Below are 18656 nucleotides of genomic sequence, written 5' to 3'. Positions count from 1 at the left end.
TGGTGTGAAGAATGGGGAAATGAGTGCGTTGAGGAATGTTAGAGCTGTTACATTTCTTTAGCAACGTGCAGTCTCACACTTCTTTTAAGACTCTGCCTCCATCATTGTAATGGCAATTATGAACTATATAATAAAAATATACCATACAAAGATTGTTCTCAGTCATGTTCTGTGATCTCCTTCAAGAATTTCTTTTGCTGACTTAACAGATTCTACTGCCAGCTGCACAGAGCTTCTCCCCATTCGTTCCTCTGCAATGTTCAACTGAAAAGCCACACGTGGTACCCCAGGATATGATGCTGTTAGAATGCCTTATGTCTCCTCCATCAGTGTCTATGATGACTCTGGGCTGGAGCTGGAAGGGCAGAACCAGCTGCATTGCGGAGCAGACTGGGAGAGAGTCCATGAGACCAAGCTGCTGGGGGGAGTGGACTGGGAGGTGAATGTCTGAGGCTCATTTATGGGAGATCCCATAGGCTGTGCAGATATGTTTAGCAACCGCTAATTTTAGGTAGAACAAGTCTTCACCTTCAGTAGCTCTGCTGTTGTGTAGAAGATTAAACTTGCATCTAAGCCTTTCCAAGGTGATCAGTTTTGCTTTCAAGTTAAGACACAACCCTGTAATTTTATCGTCTTGGACTGACTCTCATTGGCCTAGGATGCCCCAACAAGTGTGGAAACTTACAGGTTTTAGCACTTGGGGTTTTGAAAATACAGGCTTGCTGCACAGAAACAGTAACCAAAGCATTTAGGTTTGTTTAATTTAGGCCTTTAGCTATTTTGGGTTAAGAGACTCTGTGAATCCTCTTCATTCAAATGGAACAGTTTCTTTTAACTATGACTGAGTTTAAAAAAAAAAAAAAAATCTGCTAGAATTTTTTTTCGTAAATCTCCACATACGGATTTGCAGCATATTGTTCAGTGAAATAGATCGAAAGTCCCTTGGTCTGTCACTGTGTGCAGGGTGGATATGGTATGTGCCATGTACGTTGTGGAAGGAAAGCTTGACTGAGGCATAGTAAGTCTCCAAGGGTACAAAGCCCATCCTGGCCTCAGTGAGGGTAAGATCAAACGTTTATTTTAAGCATTACAAAAAGGAATTACACAAACCAGACAAAGCTAGAGCTGGTGCGAACACATGGGATTTGTGTTCACATAAACTTTAAGCTTCAGAGCAGTAGTCAACTTCTGGGTATAAATCTTAATATTTTTGCCTAATTTGTCCTTCAATTCCAGTGCTCCTCCCTACTAATGCTCATGGTGCAGAGGGTGCTTTGTAATCAGCAGAGGCCCTGCCTGGCCCTGAAGGTGGAAAAGTTGCCCTGAGGGTAACTCCACTCAGCATAAAAAGCGAAAGCTAACCTTTTGCATGTGCACACACTGTTAAGGAATCCCTTGTAATCTGTCCACCTCTAAATCTGGTACTTCCACAGAGCAATAGCTGGCTGATAATTTACAAAGCACACAAATGAATGTTCCCTGCTGTAAAATTCTTGAGTTCAGAGTGGGTACAGTCACCTACAGACGTGACCTCAGTAGCCATTCACGGCGAACACATAATAGCCTCAAAATATGACATCTTCTTTGTCCCAAAGGCCTGATCTACACCAGCAGCAGAGCTCTTTAAGGAGCTGTTTCCCATTGATAGTTTCAAACACAAAAGATGAGCAGAGCTCCATCCTCCTATCTCCCCTCTTTCACTTGGTGCTGGGATCAGCTTTCTGGTGGGGTGTCACCTCTGCAGCCCACCTACCCCAGTGCCCCTTTTCTGCAAAGAGAAAGCTTAGAACTTGTGCTGAAGCCTGTTTTTAAGTGGAAGCTTAAAATGCAGAGGGTGGTTATAAAGCAGGGAATTTGAAGGCTGGGTCATACAATACAGAAGAAGATGCAGATTATGGGTCTCCAAGCTACAGCCCTTGAGCTTAATTTATGTAAATGTGCACTCCAGTGAACCAAAGCCTGGGATCTGTCTAAACTTGCCACAATCCCATTCCTTTTGGCTAAAGGAAGCAAACAGGATCACACAGGCAAGGGCTATGTCAGTCTAAAGTGTAGCTTCTGTTTTATATTCCTAGAAATTACTTCCTGGAATGGTCACAGATCTAACACCAGATCGGTGGGGTTTTTGTTTCCAGTCCTTTGCCCTCCTGGCTTTGTTGAACTGGTTAATTTAAAAGTGCAGATTTTGAACTGTTTGCACAGGCTTTTTTCTTTAAATATTTGCAGTGTGTTCTAAATATTTCACAATGGGAGGGAAGGACAGAAAGGTGACTCAAGCATGGAAGGGAGCTTTGAGTTTCAAACACATCTGTAATAGTTTCCCTTCCTTTCTAACTTTTTTATAACACACATTCTGGTGCCCTGGCCTTATCCTCTGTGGAAATATGTTCTGCCACCACAAGTTCTCATGTGACATCCTCCCTATTCCCCTTTTTCATGTTCTTCACAAAAAAAAGAAGAGAGAAAAAGCAAGCAAGCATAAAATCAGAGTACACCTTAGGAACTATGGCTGCAGTTCTGCCCATTGTAAGTCACAGTGTTTTTGTTTTCAGATTACTACAGACTTCTACAATACCAGTCTACTAGAACTATATAGTTGTAGTAGAGTGTTCCTGGTCATTTTATTTACGGCTTGCTTAGTCCTTTATTCTTGAATGTCCTAACAGGATTAGCAAGTGTCCCACTGTTCCCTTTCCTCAGGCTGCTGCAGGATATAGCTCTCTTCCATTACTGTGGCTGCTCAAGTTACTGCGTTCATACCATGCACTGTGACATTTCTCCTCTGTACTTTTTTACCCCTAGGAGGTGGCATGCAAGCTTTTTAAATTAAAGCCTTTTACTAATGAACACATCCATTTACTAGGGAAAGTAACAGAGGCTGCAAGGAAGCAGTTATGGACTGCAGCTGGAAAGAGCATTCCTTTCTGAGTCAGCATTGTGGAATTTTAATTTCTTTGAAGAAAGCAGCACAGCACAAAGTAGAACAGGGACAAGGAAACAGACTAGCTTCAGAACAGTTAAATTGTTACAGCACCTGTGGTTCTGCAGGATCACTTCCTTATTCTCCCAGCCAGTCCCTTTAACTGAGCATTGGTTGTCCTTAAGGCTCTGAGGGTAAAAGCAGCTCTTAGCAGCCACACTTGCATGCAGGAGCTCCCTACTCCTGAGGCAGCTCTTTTGCTGAACAAACCCTGGAAGAGAATCCGAAAATAGAGCACTCACAGATGCTGGAAAGGATTCAGGATCAATTTAGGATTTGACTCTTGTGCCTTGGTGGATGTTGCAGTAGCTTTGATACTTCCGGATGTCCCTGCCCACTGGTCCAGGTTCTCTGCCTCACAAAGATCCCGATGGATGCTGCAGGTTCAGGGACCCATGGATACACTCCACGTTTACTCTGAGTCAATATCACAACTATTATTGGACCTAATTTAATTTGAACCCTGACTATATGATTTATAGCTACAGATGATAAGCCACAGTGACACACAGATACACTATGGAGAAGTTTTCCGCCTACGAAGTGACCACATAATAGAGGATTTCACATCTCCTATTACTTTGTTCCCATGTGTCATTTCAGCTTCTATTGTGGTTAGGATAGCTGTATCACTTGGGTAAACTGATGTCTCTAACCTGTCTTGGAAGCCCATGCAGGCTTTTCCAAGCCTTCTGACAAGTCCTGCAGCAGGATGCTCCTGCTCTTCTGCCCACGCAGGCTGGATGTTTTCATCCATGTGTGAGCAATGCTTTAGTTTGCCTCTCTACCTATCTTCCTATTTTGTTTCTTGTAAGGGCGTGCTTGTTTTCTTCTATTTTCCCTGCCTTTTGCTTGTCTGTTGTAGCCTTTCTCCTAAATCTGGCCTTTCTGTCAAGGACAAACCACTCTGTCAGGCACTCAACTTTATCACAATTTTCTCAGCAGTGTCTGCATATTAAAAAACCAAAAAAAATGAACTCACCACATAAACCACACTTCTGGAAAGCGTATTCCTGGTTTTTCCTAGTTGTCTTGTGAAGTATTAAACTAGGTCATTTAAAAAATATCCCAGGTTGTGCGTTGTTTTTTCAGTTGTGATGCTGGGCCTACACCAGACAGAAGTACTGACTGTGAAGGTTTCCAGCCTTTGCCAATTGACACATATTCAACCATTATGGACAATTTACCCTCAAGTAAGACCCAGAACTATTAATTCAGTAGTTTCGAGATTGGAAATAAAAGAGGATTCATTTCAGTGAAATCGTACAAAGTACTTAAGGAGAAACAAAACAAATAGCTGATTATTTCCAGAAGCTGGAAGAATATGAGTGCTGTTAGGACAGGCAGGTTTGTTACCTGCCATGAACCTCTCTGCCTTGTGCTCCAGAAAAAACACTGAGCGTGGTGCGCTCGCAGATGCATTTTTGAACCTATAATCAAATGTATTTTAACTTGGGGCTGGGGTCTCACCGGGTCTCGGGCCCGGGCGGAAGAAGCCGCTGCTGTAACACCTCTCCCAGCCGCTGAGGTAACACCGCCACAGACTGCGCCGGCTGCGTGCGGGACGTGACCGGGCCTCCCTCCTCAGCCAGGCCTCCTGCAGGGGCAGGCGGTCCGCTGACGGGCAGGCAGCTTAACCAATAGTGATGCGCGGCGGGCAGCGCGGGCCAATCACTGACGGGCGGGGGCGGGGCGAGCTGTGTGCCGGCGGTGCTGGCGGTCGCTGCGGCAGAGCGGAGGCGGCAGCGGAACAGAGCGGAGTGTGTGGTTGAGTAGTGTCTGGAGCAAACATGTCTCTCTCCAACAAGCTCACTCTCGACAAGGTGGACGTGAAGGGCAAACGGGTCGTCATGAGGTGAGGATCCGGGATCGGCCTCACGCATTCCAGCTGTGCCGTGAGGGGAGGAAGGGCCCGGCCTGGCCCGGCCCGGCAGCGGCAGTCCCTGGGGGTACTGCTGGTGCCCTTGTTCCGGGGCTGGCCCTCAGTCCCGCGAGCAGGGCGGGAGGGTTGTGCCTCCCAGGGATGGAGGAGGGTGGGAGCCGCCCGCGGCCCCCAGGGCCCCGCCGGCGCTGACTCGCCCCATCTCCGCGCTGCGGTGGGGCCGAGCGGGTGCCTGGGGGCTGGGCGGGTTCACACGCAGCTTTCCCAGGCGGGAACAAGTCATCTCCCTCCTCGGCTGCTCGTCTGAGCCTGGGAAATGATTTTCGGTGGGATTTCGTTTTTGTTTTTCGCGTACTCTGGCTCTTGGAAAGACTCCATACATCCAGAGTTATCCATCAAAGAAACGTGTCCGTTGCCTTGTGCGGAGGGCTGTGAACGCAGCCTCACGCTCTCTGGCAGTGCCGAGGTACCCGGGAGCGGAACCACCGAGCTCCGCCTTTGTATGTCGCTCTAATGCACATGTATCGTCCACAGGCTGAGAGGAAAGCCGGGGGAGCACTATTCCCCATTTCCCTCTTTCTTTCCTGCAAATCCCAAGCCCGTTGCAATAGAAAAGTGAAAATACGGCTCTACCCCAATAAAATAATAATTCCGCTTTTTGCAGCATGAGTTAAGTCGCAGGTATTCAGCATATCCTGTTGTAAAACACTAAAATAGGAGTTTATAGCTTATTTATAAAGTATCAAGGCCTGCTGAAAGCCTAATGTTGGAATTGCTGCCAGATTCCTGGAGATAAGGGCCCTGAGTTATGTCATGATACATCCTGCTGGAAGTGCTCGTGTTGTGGGGTTCTTTGTCCAAGGTCACTGAAATGTGACTGCTGTGTGGCTGGTACCTTGCTCGGTGAGTGCGCAGGTAGAACAGAACTCAAACTTATCTTTCTTGTAGTCTGTACCAGACAGCTTCCACTTTTCATCGTGTCTCTGTCTTATTTTGTGAGACGTAGTAGTTCCCTAGAAATTTGCTTGGCAGAAACTAGCCCTGTAATGAGTGAAGAAGCTAGCTCGGAATTCACACGTGCTTCTGAAATCTGGTGAACAAAAGATCCCTTTTATCTCTGTAAGAGTTGAGTTTGGGTATTTTTGCAGTCTGACTGGCTGTACCTTTTCTGAGTTGTGTTGCAGGGAACACCCTTGCAGTGGCAAAGGATGGGTTAAGTCAGCTCTTGGTCTTGATACTTAGTGCACTTTAATCTGTCTTTACAATCCAGTGATGAGCTACTAAAACCGAATGAAACAGCAAATGTGGTGCCAGTCTCTGCTGCCTGCTTCTCATTTCCCTGAACAGAGGCACCATGTGCTCTCACTACTACTGAAACCAATACCTTTTTTTCTCTTCTCGTAGTCATCAGAATTTTGGCATACTCATAACCTGCTTAACTTCCAGTCCTAAAGTAAGCTTCTAGAGAAGTTGGGAATGGGGAGGAGAAAGGGTTTAAGGGGAGCTCAGATTTCGGTAGCCTGCAGTGGGGCAGAAGGGTGAGCTGTGTCTTCCTGTTGTAGCTCTGACGGCTCTGTAAAGCAAACTATTCTTTTATTCTCTCATTTTAGAATAATAGGACAATAAAATGGCACGAAAAATGCTTTTCTTTCCCCTTTCTAGAATTCATCCCCTGCACCGTGGGGCTGCCAGTTCAATTCCTTTCTGCTCAGCTACTCCTGTTTTGCTGGCAGCTTTTGTTGTTCTTTCAGTCTGTTTCTCGTGCTGAGCAGGCTGCAAGAGAATTCAAGTAACTTGGTGAGTCTTGCTGTTGTTTAATACAGATACAGAACGATGGAGGGTGAACTTGAAGGCCATGTTTCACTTTCCTCGTTCTGATACGCTGTTGCAGCCAGTTCTCTTCCCTCCTGTAGATCTATGAGTAATTTCTGCCTTCGCCGTTACGCAACACAGTTTCCTGCTGCTGCTGCTAGTCTGCACGTGGGCACAAGGGATGCTAGTGAGAAATGGCTGATGAAACTCCTCCCTTCCATCCCTTCAGCTGGCAGAGGTAGGGCAAGATCTACCTCCAGATCCTCCTCAGGTTTTCCAATGGGAATGTGATAAGCCCAGCACTTGGCTGCAGACAAATTGGAGGACAGAAATTCAAAGTTGTAGGTGATAACTGGACCACTTCCTGGAGGCTGCTTGCTTGCTGTGGCAATCCAGCCAAACATCTTGGAGGCCTCATTAGACAGCACAGTGTCACTTTTCATTATTTGTTTCCTTTCCCTTGGAAGCTCCTAGTTCATGATCCAAGGGTACATTGTTTAAAACGAAAAGGTTGTGAGGAGCTTGTTCAATCTCAGTTTTATTTCCTGCTTGAGCATCTTTGCTACTGCTGCCATGAGCGTTAGGATGCCTCGGTGGCACAGCTTTACTAAGTCATTCCAGCAGATGTTTGTTCTCAGTTTGGCTGATAATGTCCTGATTTCAAAACAGAAGTTGTACACAAGGCAGAGCTAAAAATCTTCCTGTAATTGTCATGTTGCTGTTCTATCCAGTGCCTTTACTGGCAGGTTCCCTTGGTCTTTGTAAAAGAATTTGTTGAGTATTTAATTTTATTTCTGTTTTCTTTTTTTTAGGGTTGACTTCAATGTTCCAATGAAGGATCACAAAATAACCAACAATCAAAGGTGAGTCTTAATTCCCATCTCAGACAGAAGCCCCAAAGTCTGTTTTCTTTCCCATTTTAGCCCAGTTCTTTTAGCAGTACCTGGAACACTACCATGATTAACCTGTCATTGCTCATACCACACTATTGGATGTGTCTCGGAGAAGGTCATCAATTATTAATTAAAACCTTTGTAGCTATTACTACTAACTGCAAGGCTTCTTCTCACTATGGAAAGCATATAGAAAAAATCTTGTAATTTTACAGACCCTAAACTTCATTCTTTAAATATGGTTGAAGTGTTGTGACCATTTCACAGCCACATCCCTTTGGCTGTGTGTAAAAATTTGCTGTATTTTTTTGTAGTATCCTTTTTTGCCTTCTGGTTACACTGCAGTTGTGTGAACTTGTTGGCTTATGTTAGAATAATTGTTTCAATGAAGCATACAAAGACACAAGATTTAGAAATGGTTATAGCAAATGTCTTGCCTTGCTTGTCTCTTACAGACAGATGCCAGTTTTGTTCACCACAGTATGCTCACTGCTCAGCATACCCATCATTTCTTTATTGGTCAGGATCACTGACTAAACCAGGAAGCCTGGTTCTGTTCAATTGTGTCCTGACATTTCTTAGCTAGGAGCAATCAGCACAGTTTAGATTACAAAATGTATTTCACTCCTGTGTCCTACATCACCTGGAAGATAACAGTGAAATGTATGAAAACATAGCTGGGATGGAGAATTTTGCTGATGCTTTCTGGTCTGTGCTCCAGAATTGTCACAGTCCCTCAGAGAAGAGTAGGTTGGATTAGGTCCATAAGGACAGCTGTGCCCTGTGGGATGTGGTTAGTCTCCTAGACACTTGTTCTAGCAAGGACAGTTTCCTAAGAAGCCCAGTGTCCCTTTCAGAGACTTGCTGGTGGTGATGCCTCTTTGATGAGAGGTTGGGTGAACTGTGTAAGCACCAGAGGTAGGATGGGCTTCTGAAATAATTATTCTTCCATGCTCTTCTCCTCCATTACTTTTGTCATTTTTGAGGGACAGCTCTTGAGGCTTTTGTGTAAGTGGTCACTAAATCTGTTTGCCTGGTAAACTCTATCTGAATCCTTTTTAATTTGTTCTCTGCTATTACAGAATTAAGGCTGCTGTTCCTACCATCAAGCACTGCTTGGATCATGGAGCTAAGTCAGTGGTTTTGATGAGTCACCTAGGTCGTCCGGATGGTGTTCCTATGCCTGAGAAGTTTTCCTTGGCACCAGTAGCTGTGGAGCTTAAAGCACTCATGGGCAGGTGAATTAGAAGAGCAATCCAGCATGCACCAGGCCTCTCTATCAGTGGACCTGGATGTTTTCCTTTCTGAAAGCAAGAGTCACTGGTGGGATGACAGTGTTCATCTTGTTTTTGCAGGGAGGTCTTATTCCTGAAGGATTGTGTTGGTCCTGAGGTGGAGGCAGCCTGTGCTAATCCTGCAGCTGGCTCCATCATCCTGCTAGAGAACCTCCGATTCCATGTAGAAGAAGAGGGGAAAGGGAAGGATGCATCAGGGAACAAGGTAAAACTTCAAGTGCGGCTTTTTTGTATGCCTGCTCTGGTCTTACTACCTTTTTTGCTGCAGAAGGATAAGAAGACAGCAGCCTGTATTAAACTCGTTTATTAATTTGCTTCCAGAAGTGTGTCAGAGATCTTTAGTTCAACATGTCCCAGCATTTGTACTATGCTGTGCAGAAGTTTGAGTCAATTACATTGAATTTCCAAGATGAAACAAGTGAAGTGAAAGGCTATAGATGACTCATGAAGGTGGTGCAGTCTGTAAAAGAAGGAGCAAAATAGGGTTGTGCAGGAAATTGGTTGATTCTTATTAGACTTTATTTTTGGGATATCTAAAACAAACCCCCAAAGTCTGTTGGAGATGGTTTGTTGCTACTGGGGCTGTAAGAATGATGCTTATTTCTTGATTATCTGGCTATTGTTTTAATATAATACTTAAATATGCTGCAGCAGAGAGGTTTTAAACCCTTTTGCTGCCTGCTCTTAAGAGCAGACATCCAGAACCAGGCTGCCTTGCACCTCTGACATTTTCTTGAAGGTCAGGAAGAACGCTTGCTCCAGACAGCTGCTTTTCTTGGCGATGGTGACCCCGATGACTTTACACAGGCCTTGACTCTTTTCAGGTTCAGTGTATGGAGTGGAATGCTGACATCGTGTGGTGCCCTTTATGGGCTGACACAGGACTCCTGTAGTTAAAAAACCAGCCTAGAGAAGTAGTAAGCCCTTGCAGATGGCAGTGAGAAATGCAGCAATTAATTACTAAAACTGTGTGCCACTGAAAGCCAGTATGGTGGCAGGAAGAAGAGTGGGGCAAGAATGGAATTTGCTTTGGGAACTGTCCCAAGTGCATTTCTGTAGTTTTCATCTTATTTGGCAGGGTGTAGAAGCCTGCACTGCAGTTGAGCACAACAGGAGAGGTGCTGTTGACAGACCTGCTTCTGGTCCTGACAGAGGTGAAAGTCTGTGCTATGGAAATAGCAGTGCAAGACTGCAGGTTACTAACTGATGCTTAGAAACTGTGGCTTTCCAAAGCAGATCAAGTGATTGTGGTTCGTCACTTGGAGCCTCTTGTGTCCTGCTTACAGATGCTACTGGTTTTAACAGAAGCATTTAGTCTCTTGGTGAATTGCCTGGTTTTATGCAGTGAAGGAGCAGTTGACAGTGTAGTTCTATAATCTTGTGGTCCCTTTGGCTTACATTTGCTCAGGCAGTGTGGGTAAAAGCACACCCAAAGCTGAACCCATCTGCCATTAATTAGAGCACCTTCCTGCCATTGTCCCCATGGTGTTGGATCTGTGCCTGGCTGTGTGTCTGTTCTTGCCCACTACACACTAAGCTTATCTCCAGCTCTCTGATGCTGGCTGCTTTCTCTATGTCCTGTTGTAGTGTGCAGGTTATTTATCAGTTAATAATCAATGCAATTGCTAAATCAGTTCTTCAGGAGTTCATTATTTTACCTTTGGCAATTGGAGGCCATGCTTGCTTTGTTTAGTGAGCAAGCATGGGGTTTTTAAGTTGCATCTTGGCATTGCCTTGTCTCTCCACACCCTTTCTGCATTACCTGTGTTCACCACTAAAACTGGAGGTCTGTTGGAGAGGGACTGAATGGCCAGGAGCACTGCAGTTTGTTCCTGTTCTGCTAGAAACTTGAAGTGGGAAGAGTCCTCAGGCCTGTAATAGCAAGAATAAACTCTTGGGCAGTTTAAACCATTTAAACCTTTTTGTTGCTCCTACTGGACTGGGAAAGAGCATATGAAATACAGTGATGAACTGATATGTTTCTCCAGCTGGCCTTTCATTGCTTTGGGTTTACAAGGCAAATTGCTGACTGTGACTTTAGTTTCAGGATCAACTCTGTGTACCTGAAAAGCAAAAACCTGTTGCTCTTTCTCTTTTTAGATCAAGGCTGATTCTGCAAAAGTGGAGGCTTTCAGATCCTCTCTTTCTAAACTGGGAGATGTCTATGTCAATGATGCTTTTGGAACTGCCCACCGAGCTCACAGGTGTGTATCCATTTTCCTTCCACAGGCAGAACTGCAGAATGATGTCTGCTGTGGAAACACATAAAGCTTTGCCCCAGGGAGTTTTCCTTTTGGGCTTATCCCATTATCCTTCTGCAGTGTTGGCTACAAAGTAATGGATTTAGTGGAGGTGGGTGTCAGTAGTATATGCCGTTTCATGCGCTCAGGGAACAGAAGACAGCTGAAACTCTTAAAACTTAAACTGACCTTTTATGCTTTCAAGATATAAAAATTATTGCTTGAGACATGTATAAATTGTCCTGCAATTAAAGCAGAACTCTTTTCCAAAAGATTAATAGCTCCAGACTGGTAATTCTCATGGAGTGGGTTTAGGTATTTGTACTAACTCCAGTTAGAGCAAACTCCAGTGGTCCCCATTGAGCTTGATTTCATAATCCAGTGCTATCACAGGAAGGCATTTCTGCTCTCACTGTGCTTATTTGTCCCTCAATGTTTTGGATCACTCTAAACAGTATAAATGTCTTGCATAGTGATATGTCTGTGCAAAAACTATCTCAGAAACTGTGTAAAGCCACCTTATCGAACTAGGAAAACAAAACCTTGTGTTTGTTTTCATGCAGGTGGTAGCTGTTCTCCCTCCTGCAGCTGACTAAAGGATTGCCTTTATTAGACACAGGGCTGTTTGGACCTGTGCTGATAGGCAGTTTTTCTTTCCTCACTCTTTTTATTCTGCAGCTCCATGGTAGGTGTCAACCTGCCTCAGAAGGCTGCTGGCTTCCTGATGAAGAAGGAACTGGATTATTTTGCTAAGGCCCTGGAGAGTCCAGAGAGACCCTTCTTAGCAATTCTTGGAGGGTAAGACTCAAGAAACATAAGAATTTTGTATTTCTGTTTAACTCCTCTGTTAAGAAATGAAAAGCTATTTTGGCTTCATTCAAACAAGTGCTTGCCTTTAATTGCATCTGCAGTTCAGATCTGTAGGTAAGTCCCAAGATCTCTGTAAGATGTCATTAGAGAGGAGCTAACTGATCATGTCCACTCCTGCGATACTATCAGGGAGTTCGTTGTATCGCCTGACCTCTTACATTCCCCAAATTGAGTTTGTTGCACAGATGACCCAGAAGACCTGTTAGATACACACGATGGCCCTGAAGCATTGTCAGTGACCCTTCCTCCACAGTCCAGAGTACAAGCATCCTGCAGGCTCAGCACTGCGGAAAGTGACATGGACTGTCATTATGCAATGATGACCTGCTGTAGCTGGATGGGCCTCTGCTCTTCTGCAGCAGTTAAGTTCTGTGCAGAGAAACCTGAAAAAACAAGTGACTGCTTCTGTGTAGAAATAATTTCCCATTGCTGCTGATTTATGTCATACGTGTTCTTAGTTCAGCACCATGGTTCTATGATGGTGTATTTCAGTTTATCAGATGAATTAAAATACTTTGCTAAGTAATACAAAGCTGGGACATGGTGACATTCCTGTGTTCTTGATAGAAGTATGTGGCTTATTACTGCTCTTTGCACCCAAACGTGTGTTAAGAACTAGTTTTCAGTTCTCACATAAAGTTTGGCACTTCTGTGACCTTAGTTATACTGAACAATGCTTTGTTTTCTTTCTATCAGTACCCTTGCAAAGTTTACAGCTGCAGGTGACCCATCACTAAGCACTATACCTGCCTCATTGCCTTTGATGGAAGTAGCATGAATATCACCAGGGGAAAGTTTGTTAGTTATCTTACCAGATGTTTGAGTTAGAGCAGCAGCTAGGGTGGCCCAAATGTTAAAATATCAAGCCTGTTTGTAAAGTCTGGAAGTGTTGTAAATCCAATGGGAACAAAATAAGCTCTTTTGAGGTGCATGATCAGAGTAACCAGCATGTCCTGGTCCCGGAGCTTGATACTAAGCTCATTGTGTGACCAAAGGTTGATGAATGCTGACTGCATCTTAGTCACAGGAAGAGCTCAGAGTGGTTCAGAGCCAGAAAACACCTTTATGTGTTTGAAAGCATCACCCTTCCACTGATGGGTCATCTGGTTCCTAGGTGGGATGGCAGATGAGCAACTCTCGCTTGATTGCACCACAGGGAGGTCACACTTGTAAGCTGCATGTGGTCCAGCTGCAGGCTTGTTACTGCTTATATATACAAAATTTGGCCTAGAAAATGAACTGAGAACTGTACTAACAAGGAAACTGGAAATGAACTGTGTTGGCAAAGACCATGTGCAGGAAAGTACTTCAGTGCCAGGAGCAGGGTATGTGCAAGGAAAAGAAACAAAACTAATTCACCTTCATGTTTTCTGCCTGGAGCTGAACACAGCAGGACAGGCCTCACAGGGTTTTGCTGTGGCTTTGTACCATCCCATCAATGCTTCTTCACCCATTCAGTTCCCACAGTGTAGCAACATCAGCAGCTTCATGGCTTAAACTGGGGTCAGTGGCTGGTTCACACCAGAGCTCTCTGTGACCAGTATAAGATTGCATTTGTAGAGGCAATACCTGTTTTGTATGGTTAGGTCTGAAAGCATTTCATTAATGAAATTCATACAATTATCCATTCAGAGATGGGGAAACTAAAGCAAGAAGAGGAAGTGGTGTGTGAAACTAAGCAGGGTGCTGTGAAACTAAGCAGGGTGCTGTGAAACTAAGACAATAATGCAAGTCTTCTGGTTGCCAGCCTAGGTTTAGCTCAGGGTGGTTTCCTACGCTCTTTTATGAAGCTTTCTTTTAGATAACAACAAAAATTTCATACATGGCATTAAAGAGGGAAGACAGGAGACTTCTGTCTATTTACTGCCTCTTCTGCCATTCCTACATAATGTAATGTTGGTATTGTTGTTCCATTACCATTTGTATCTCATGTCAAAAGCAGTCATCCGCTTTTGGGCAGCGCAGTTCTGTGTCACACATCAGCCTGGTAGTTTAAAGCTGTTCTGTGAGTGTGGTGGGTTACAGGAGCTGGGTGTGTGGGAGCTGGTACAGAGAATCTGGGGTTGGACAGTGGCTGTGAATGGCAGTGCTCTGATCTCTGCTCTGCTGTGCTGGACAAACAGGGGAAATCAGGCTGTAAAGTGTTAAACAAAGTTTATATTTAAATAGGAAAACCATGGAGGGATGAATAATGCTCTTGTAAGTTGCTATTTAATGCTGTCCTGATATGTTGACAGATTCCCTTCCTGCCTACTTCCAACAACTCCTTTATTGGCTCATTCTCTCAGAATGGCCTTGATATGCCATAGTCATGATATTGCCATTACTGAATAGCAGTTGATGAATTCTGCTTCAATCCAAGAAGTCCCTGTAAAGCTTCATGTTGTCTTAGCTAAAGATTACTAGAGACTAAGTTCTGTCAGAGGAGTTTGGGGCAGTGGCTGTTATTCATTATTTTTCCTTCTCTCTTTCTGTCACCAGAGCCAAAGTTCAGGATAAGATCCAGCTGATCAGTAACATGTTGGATAAGGTCAATGAGATGATCATTGGTGGTGGAATGGCATTCACCTTCCTCAAAGTGATCAACAACATGGAGGTATGAAAAGAGCAATCCAGTGTCTGCTCCTAGTAAAGAGTATGGTCAGGATGTCCCTCGTATATTGTATTGAGAACTCTCTACCTCAACTCTACAAGAGCAGGGAGCACAGAGAAGTTACTTGACAGTCACTTTGCTGCCTATGTCTAGCTGGGTACTTTAAGAAAGTCTTTCTAGAATTGTTGTGTGAGCAGTTTGGCTTGACTGCTGCTGTTCTCTTCTGTAATGACCAGTAACTGAACAAACACCTCTCTCACTTTTCCCAACTAACTTCTCTAGATTGGCAACTCTCTGTTTGATGAAGAGGGATCAAAAATTGTCAAGGACCTGATGGCCAAAGCAGAGAAGAACGGTGTGAAGATTACTCTGCCTGTTGACTTCGTCACTGCAAACAAATTTGATGAGAATGCACAGACTGGGGAAGCCACAGTGGCCTCCGGCATTCCTGCTGGCTGGATGGTGGGTATTAATAGGCAAGGCACTAACAGAAGTAATGGCCAGCAGTGGGGCAGGAAAGACACATTAAAGGAATGGAAAGAGTCATTGTGATCCTTTGCAAATGCTTCTGAAGGCAGTCAAGCTGCATAGAATATATTGGTTTAATGAAATTGAAGCCATTTTGTTCTGAATTTTTAAGTCTAAAGTAGCTTTTGTAAGAGTTGGATTAAAACAACAAAATTCCTCTAAACCTTTCAGATACGGACACAGTAGAAATCCCTTTTATTTGACTGGAATTTAAGTACAGTTGGCAAAAGTTTCTAACCAAGGCTTCAGCCATCTGACATTGATTTAAAAATCACTTCTTAACAGTAGGAAGATTGGTACCACACCACACTCCACCCTACTGCAGCAGCTGCTGGCAAATCTGTTCCTTGGTGTGTAGAGGAACTTTTGCTTTATATCCATGGGTGAAGGGGAAGCTTCTGAGATCCCAGCTAGACACGGGTGACTTGAGATGAGGGCCAGCAGTAAGTGGCTTCTCTTACTTGTCTTAGGGCTTGGACTGCGGCCCTGAAAGTGTGAAGAAGTTTGTTGAAGTTGTGGGAAGGGCCAAGCAGATTGTGTGGAATGGTCCAGTCGGTGTCTTTGAGTGGGACAAGTTTGCCAAAGGAACCAAAGCCCTGATGGACAAAGTAGTAGAAGTAACTGGAAAGGGCAGCATCACCATTATTGGTAAGTTGTATGAGTGTGCTCTTGTCTTTCTAAATGCAACAAGAAGCTGCTTGCCAGTATCATGCTAAAAATACTTGTCAGATTTGGTTTTCTTTCCTCATGTTTTCACCTGTGCTTCAGCTTGAAGTCAGGGCTTTAAAAACTGCTGTATGTAGTAATGTGGAGTGTTTGGCAGCAGGACCAGCTTGTAGCAAGGCTGTGGCCCTTAAACTGCAGAGAATCTGAACTTCTTGTGTCTCTGATCTTGTTTGTACCACAGGTGGTGGAGATACAGCCACTTGCTGTGCAAAGTGGAACACTGAGGATAAAGTTAGCCATGTCAGCACGGGAGGTGGTGCCAGCCTGGAACTGCTAGAGGGTAACTCTTCTTTTATCTTAACCTGTTTAGCAAATCAGGTAGTTCTGGGTACTCTACCATGTGTCTATACTCAAGAAAACACAACAGTAAAGTGAATGTCATTTCTGTTCCACCACGTGGAGTTGCACATAGCTTTTGAGCAGTGAGCCCTCCTCACTGCTCTTCTTTTGTAACCCTCCTAGAGGAAGATAGGAAAGAAAACGGGAGTATTCTTGCAAACAGCACAGTCTGCCACTCCCAGAAGGCAAACCCGCTGGAATGGAAAATAAAATGGCCTCAAGAGCATGCTGTTTCTGTTTTGTAGATGATCCCCTGAGGCACACTAACCAGACTGCTTAAAATGCCCAGTGGCTGTTAGGGAAATCTCATCAGAATAGTCTGGAATTGTTGCCAGAAGCCTCCTTTCCAGCGCATTGTTTGAAATCCCCTGGTTTCGGGAGCCCTCTGGTGCTCACTTACCAACCTGCAGGAGGGTGCTTGCAATTCAAAATGGTGAGAATTTACAGGGCTCTTCTAATGAGTAACATTGTACTTTAAATGAGTTTTCATTTCCTCTGGTAATTAGCTGTTTCCCAATGTGTGTAAATTATCTAATGCTGTCAGCTTCTCTGTGGAAGAGAAACTGCAGTAAACTGCATTGCAGCTGGTACTTTCCAGCAGTTCTATGCGAGACAGAGCTTTTGTTTCTGTTGCCTAGGGAGTGATGGGAAAGGGAAGGAATGCAGATGGTTAGAAGGAAACACTGTGCAACCGATTGATTCAAAAGGACAAACTTGTCTAAGTTTTGGCCCAAAATGTGGGTTTGTGTGTGTGATCTTTTAAATGTAACGGAAGTCTTGCTAATTGGAAAAGCTTCTGAAGATCCAAGGGGGAAAAAAAACCAGCAAACCAGGGAGTTGTGAACAGTGTTAAAATTCAGGGCTGCCACACAGCTTGAGCATCAAAAAGTAGGATTTCTGGAAAAAAGCAAAACCAGAATGGTCTCTCTTTGTAATTAAAGTAGGACAAAAGGCTTAAAAATGCTGTGGAAAACATTCCACTTTCATAATCTGGAACCTCATACTCAAAGGTGAGCATATTCCTTACTTCCGTCAGCTGGAATGAGGCTTGTAAATACCCAGACCTGGGTGTTTAAAGACTTGAGCTTTGTAGGAGGTTTCATTTCTTAATTCTTTCTTAAAGTTTCCACCACACACTCCAAAATTCCTTTTACGTGCCGCTAGGGATCAAAGAAAATATGCAGCAACCCCCTAGATCCAATCAAAAACCTGTTTGCCATCAAACTGAGTGGAAAAAGATCTGGGCTGTTTGGATCTGACACAAGCAGAGACTTGGATAGACACTTCCCATTATTGTAAATGGAGAATTGATGACTGTGGTACACTCAGCATCTTTCTGCTGACATTTGAGGGAGGCTGTGCTCTGGATGAGCTCTCACTACAGCCTTGAAAGATGTTTACTTTGTGGAACAGTGTAAATGTGCCCGCATGCCCTAAGAGCCACTGTTGTGAACAGGAGTGTATATAGAGCCAGTCTTTTCCATTTTTAATCTATAATCTCTCATTTTATTTTAAATGCTTCAATTGCAAGAGGGTTCTTAACCTCACTTCTGTGTTTTAACTGCTTCCAGGTAAGGTTCTTCCTGGTGTGGATGCCTTGAGCAACGTGTAGAGAACAGAGCATCAGTCACCCCACTTCCTGGTCCTGTGCACAGCCCCTGAGATTCAACACTTCAGTGCTTCTGTATTTCAGCTCTGCGCTAGGCAGATCACAGTTAACCCAAACTGGACAGGGTTTGAGGAGAAGACAGCAGAGAGATTTTACGACTGCAGTTTACATGAGGGTGGATTTGTCCACTGTTCCCCCGACTTGAATTAATGTAGTGCGTTTAAATTGTTGTTGTGAATTTAGAGTGTATATATTTATATTTTGCCTTTTCAAAGAGATTAATCCCTGTTAGACATGTCTGTTTCTCAGAAAGGAGTGCACTGTGTAGCTTCAATGTTCCTTGGCATTTTCATCACTTGACACGGTTCAGAAACAAGAGGGGACTCCAGTTTTTTGGAGGCTGATTGTAATAGCTGCTGAATAAACATATTTAAAGTGCTCCCAGTTTGTATATGGTCTTTCAGATACTTAGAATGGTCTACCTTAAAATATCTTATTCCTGGCATCAGGAATGGGAGATATTTTTCCTGTCTGCACTACATTCTTTTATTTTTGCCCAGTGGATCTAAAAGCACCCAGTCATAATCAAAGTGAGCTTTGCTAGTACGGAAGTAAATTGTTACAGATGTGCTGTCACATTCAAACTTCTATGCCAACATGTACTAAAGTAAGATGCAATTTTGAATCTGTAACAGTCTAGTAAAAAGTACAAATTTGAAAGTGTTTCTCTTCTAGAGAACTCACCTTATAGTATCTAATATAGGGGAAACTGAAGATAGAACAGGTAAGAACAGTCACAGGCAGACAACTTCAGGAAAACTTGAGCCTTTGCTCAAGTTTGTGGTCCTAAAAGCACTGAAACTGGCATAGTAAAACCACACAGCTGGAC

At 44.0% G+C, this 18656-nt stretch overlaps 1 protein-coding gene across 1 annotated transcript; it reads left to right on the top strand.

Moving 5' to 3' along the window:
- Positions 1 to 4675: 4675 nt before the first annotated feature.
- PGK1 (phosphoglycerate kinase 1) lies at positions 4676 to 18206 on the top strand. Its single transcript, XM_061445748.1, has 11 exons — positions 4676 to 4835; positions 7487 to 7537; positions 8650 to 8805; positions 8923 to 9067; positions 10963 to 11066; positions 11781 to 11900; positions 14454 to 14568; positions 14848 to 15027; positions 15564 to 15741; positions 16001 to 16099; positions 17730 to 18206. Exons 1-11 carry the CDS (start codon positions 4771 to 4773, stop codon positions 17768 to 17770), a joined length of 1254 nt encoding a protein of 417 aa, XP_061301732.1. The 5' UTR covers positions 4676 to 4770; the 3' UTR covers positions 17771 to 18206.
- The last annotated feature ends 450 nt before the right edge of the window (positions 18207 to 18656 follow it).

The sequence above is a fragment of the Pezoporus flaviventris genome, unplaced genomic scaffold, assembly GCF_033815535.1.
Source record: "Pezoporus flaviventris isolate CSIRO_AGI_PZ_B2104156 unplaced genomic scaffold, CSIRO_AGI_Pfla_v1 ptg000005l, whole genome shotgun sequence".
Classification (NCBI taxonomy): domain Eukaryota; kingdom Metazoa; phylum Chordata; class Aves; order Psittaciformes; family Psittacidae; genus Pezoporus; species Pezoporus flaviventris.
This window is presented reverse-complemented; position numbering and strand designations above follow the sequence as displayed.

Coding starts and splice junctions, on each gene's coding strand:
- PGK1 (XM_061445748.1), top strand. CDS start 4,771: ATGTCTCTCTCCAACAAGCTCACTCTCGACAAGGTGGACGTGAAGGGC. Junction 4,836..7,486: donor GGCAAACGGGTCGTCATGAG/GTGAGGATCCGG, acceptor TCTTTTTTTTAG/GGTTGACTTCAATGTTCCAA. Junction 16,100..17,729: donor CAGCCTGGAACTGCTAGAGG/GTAACTCTTCTT, acceptor AACTGCTTCCAG/GTAAGGTTCTTCCTGGTGTG.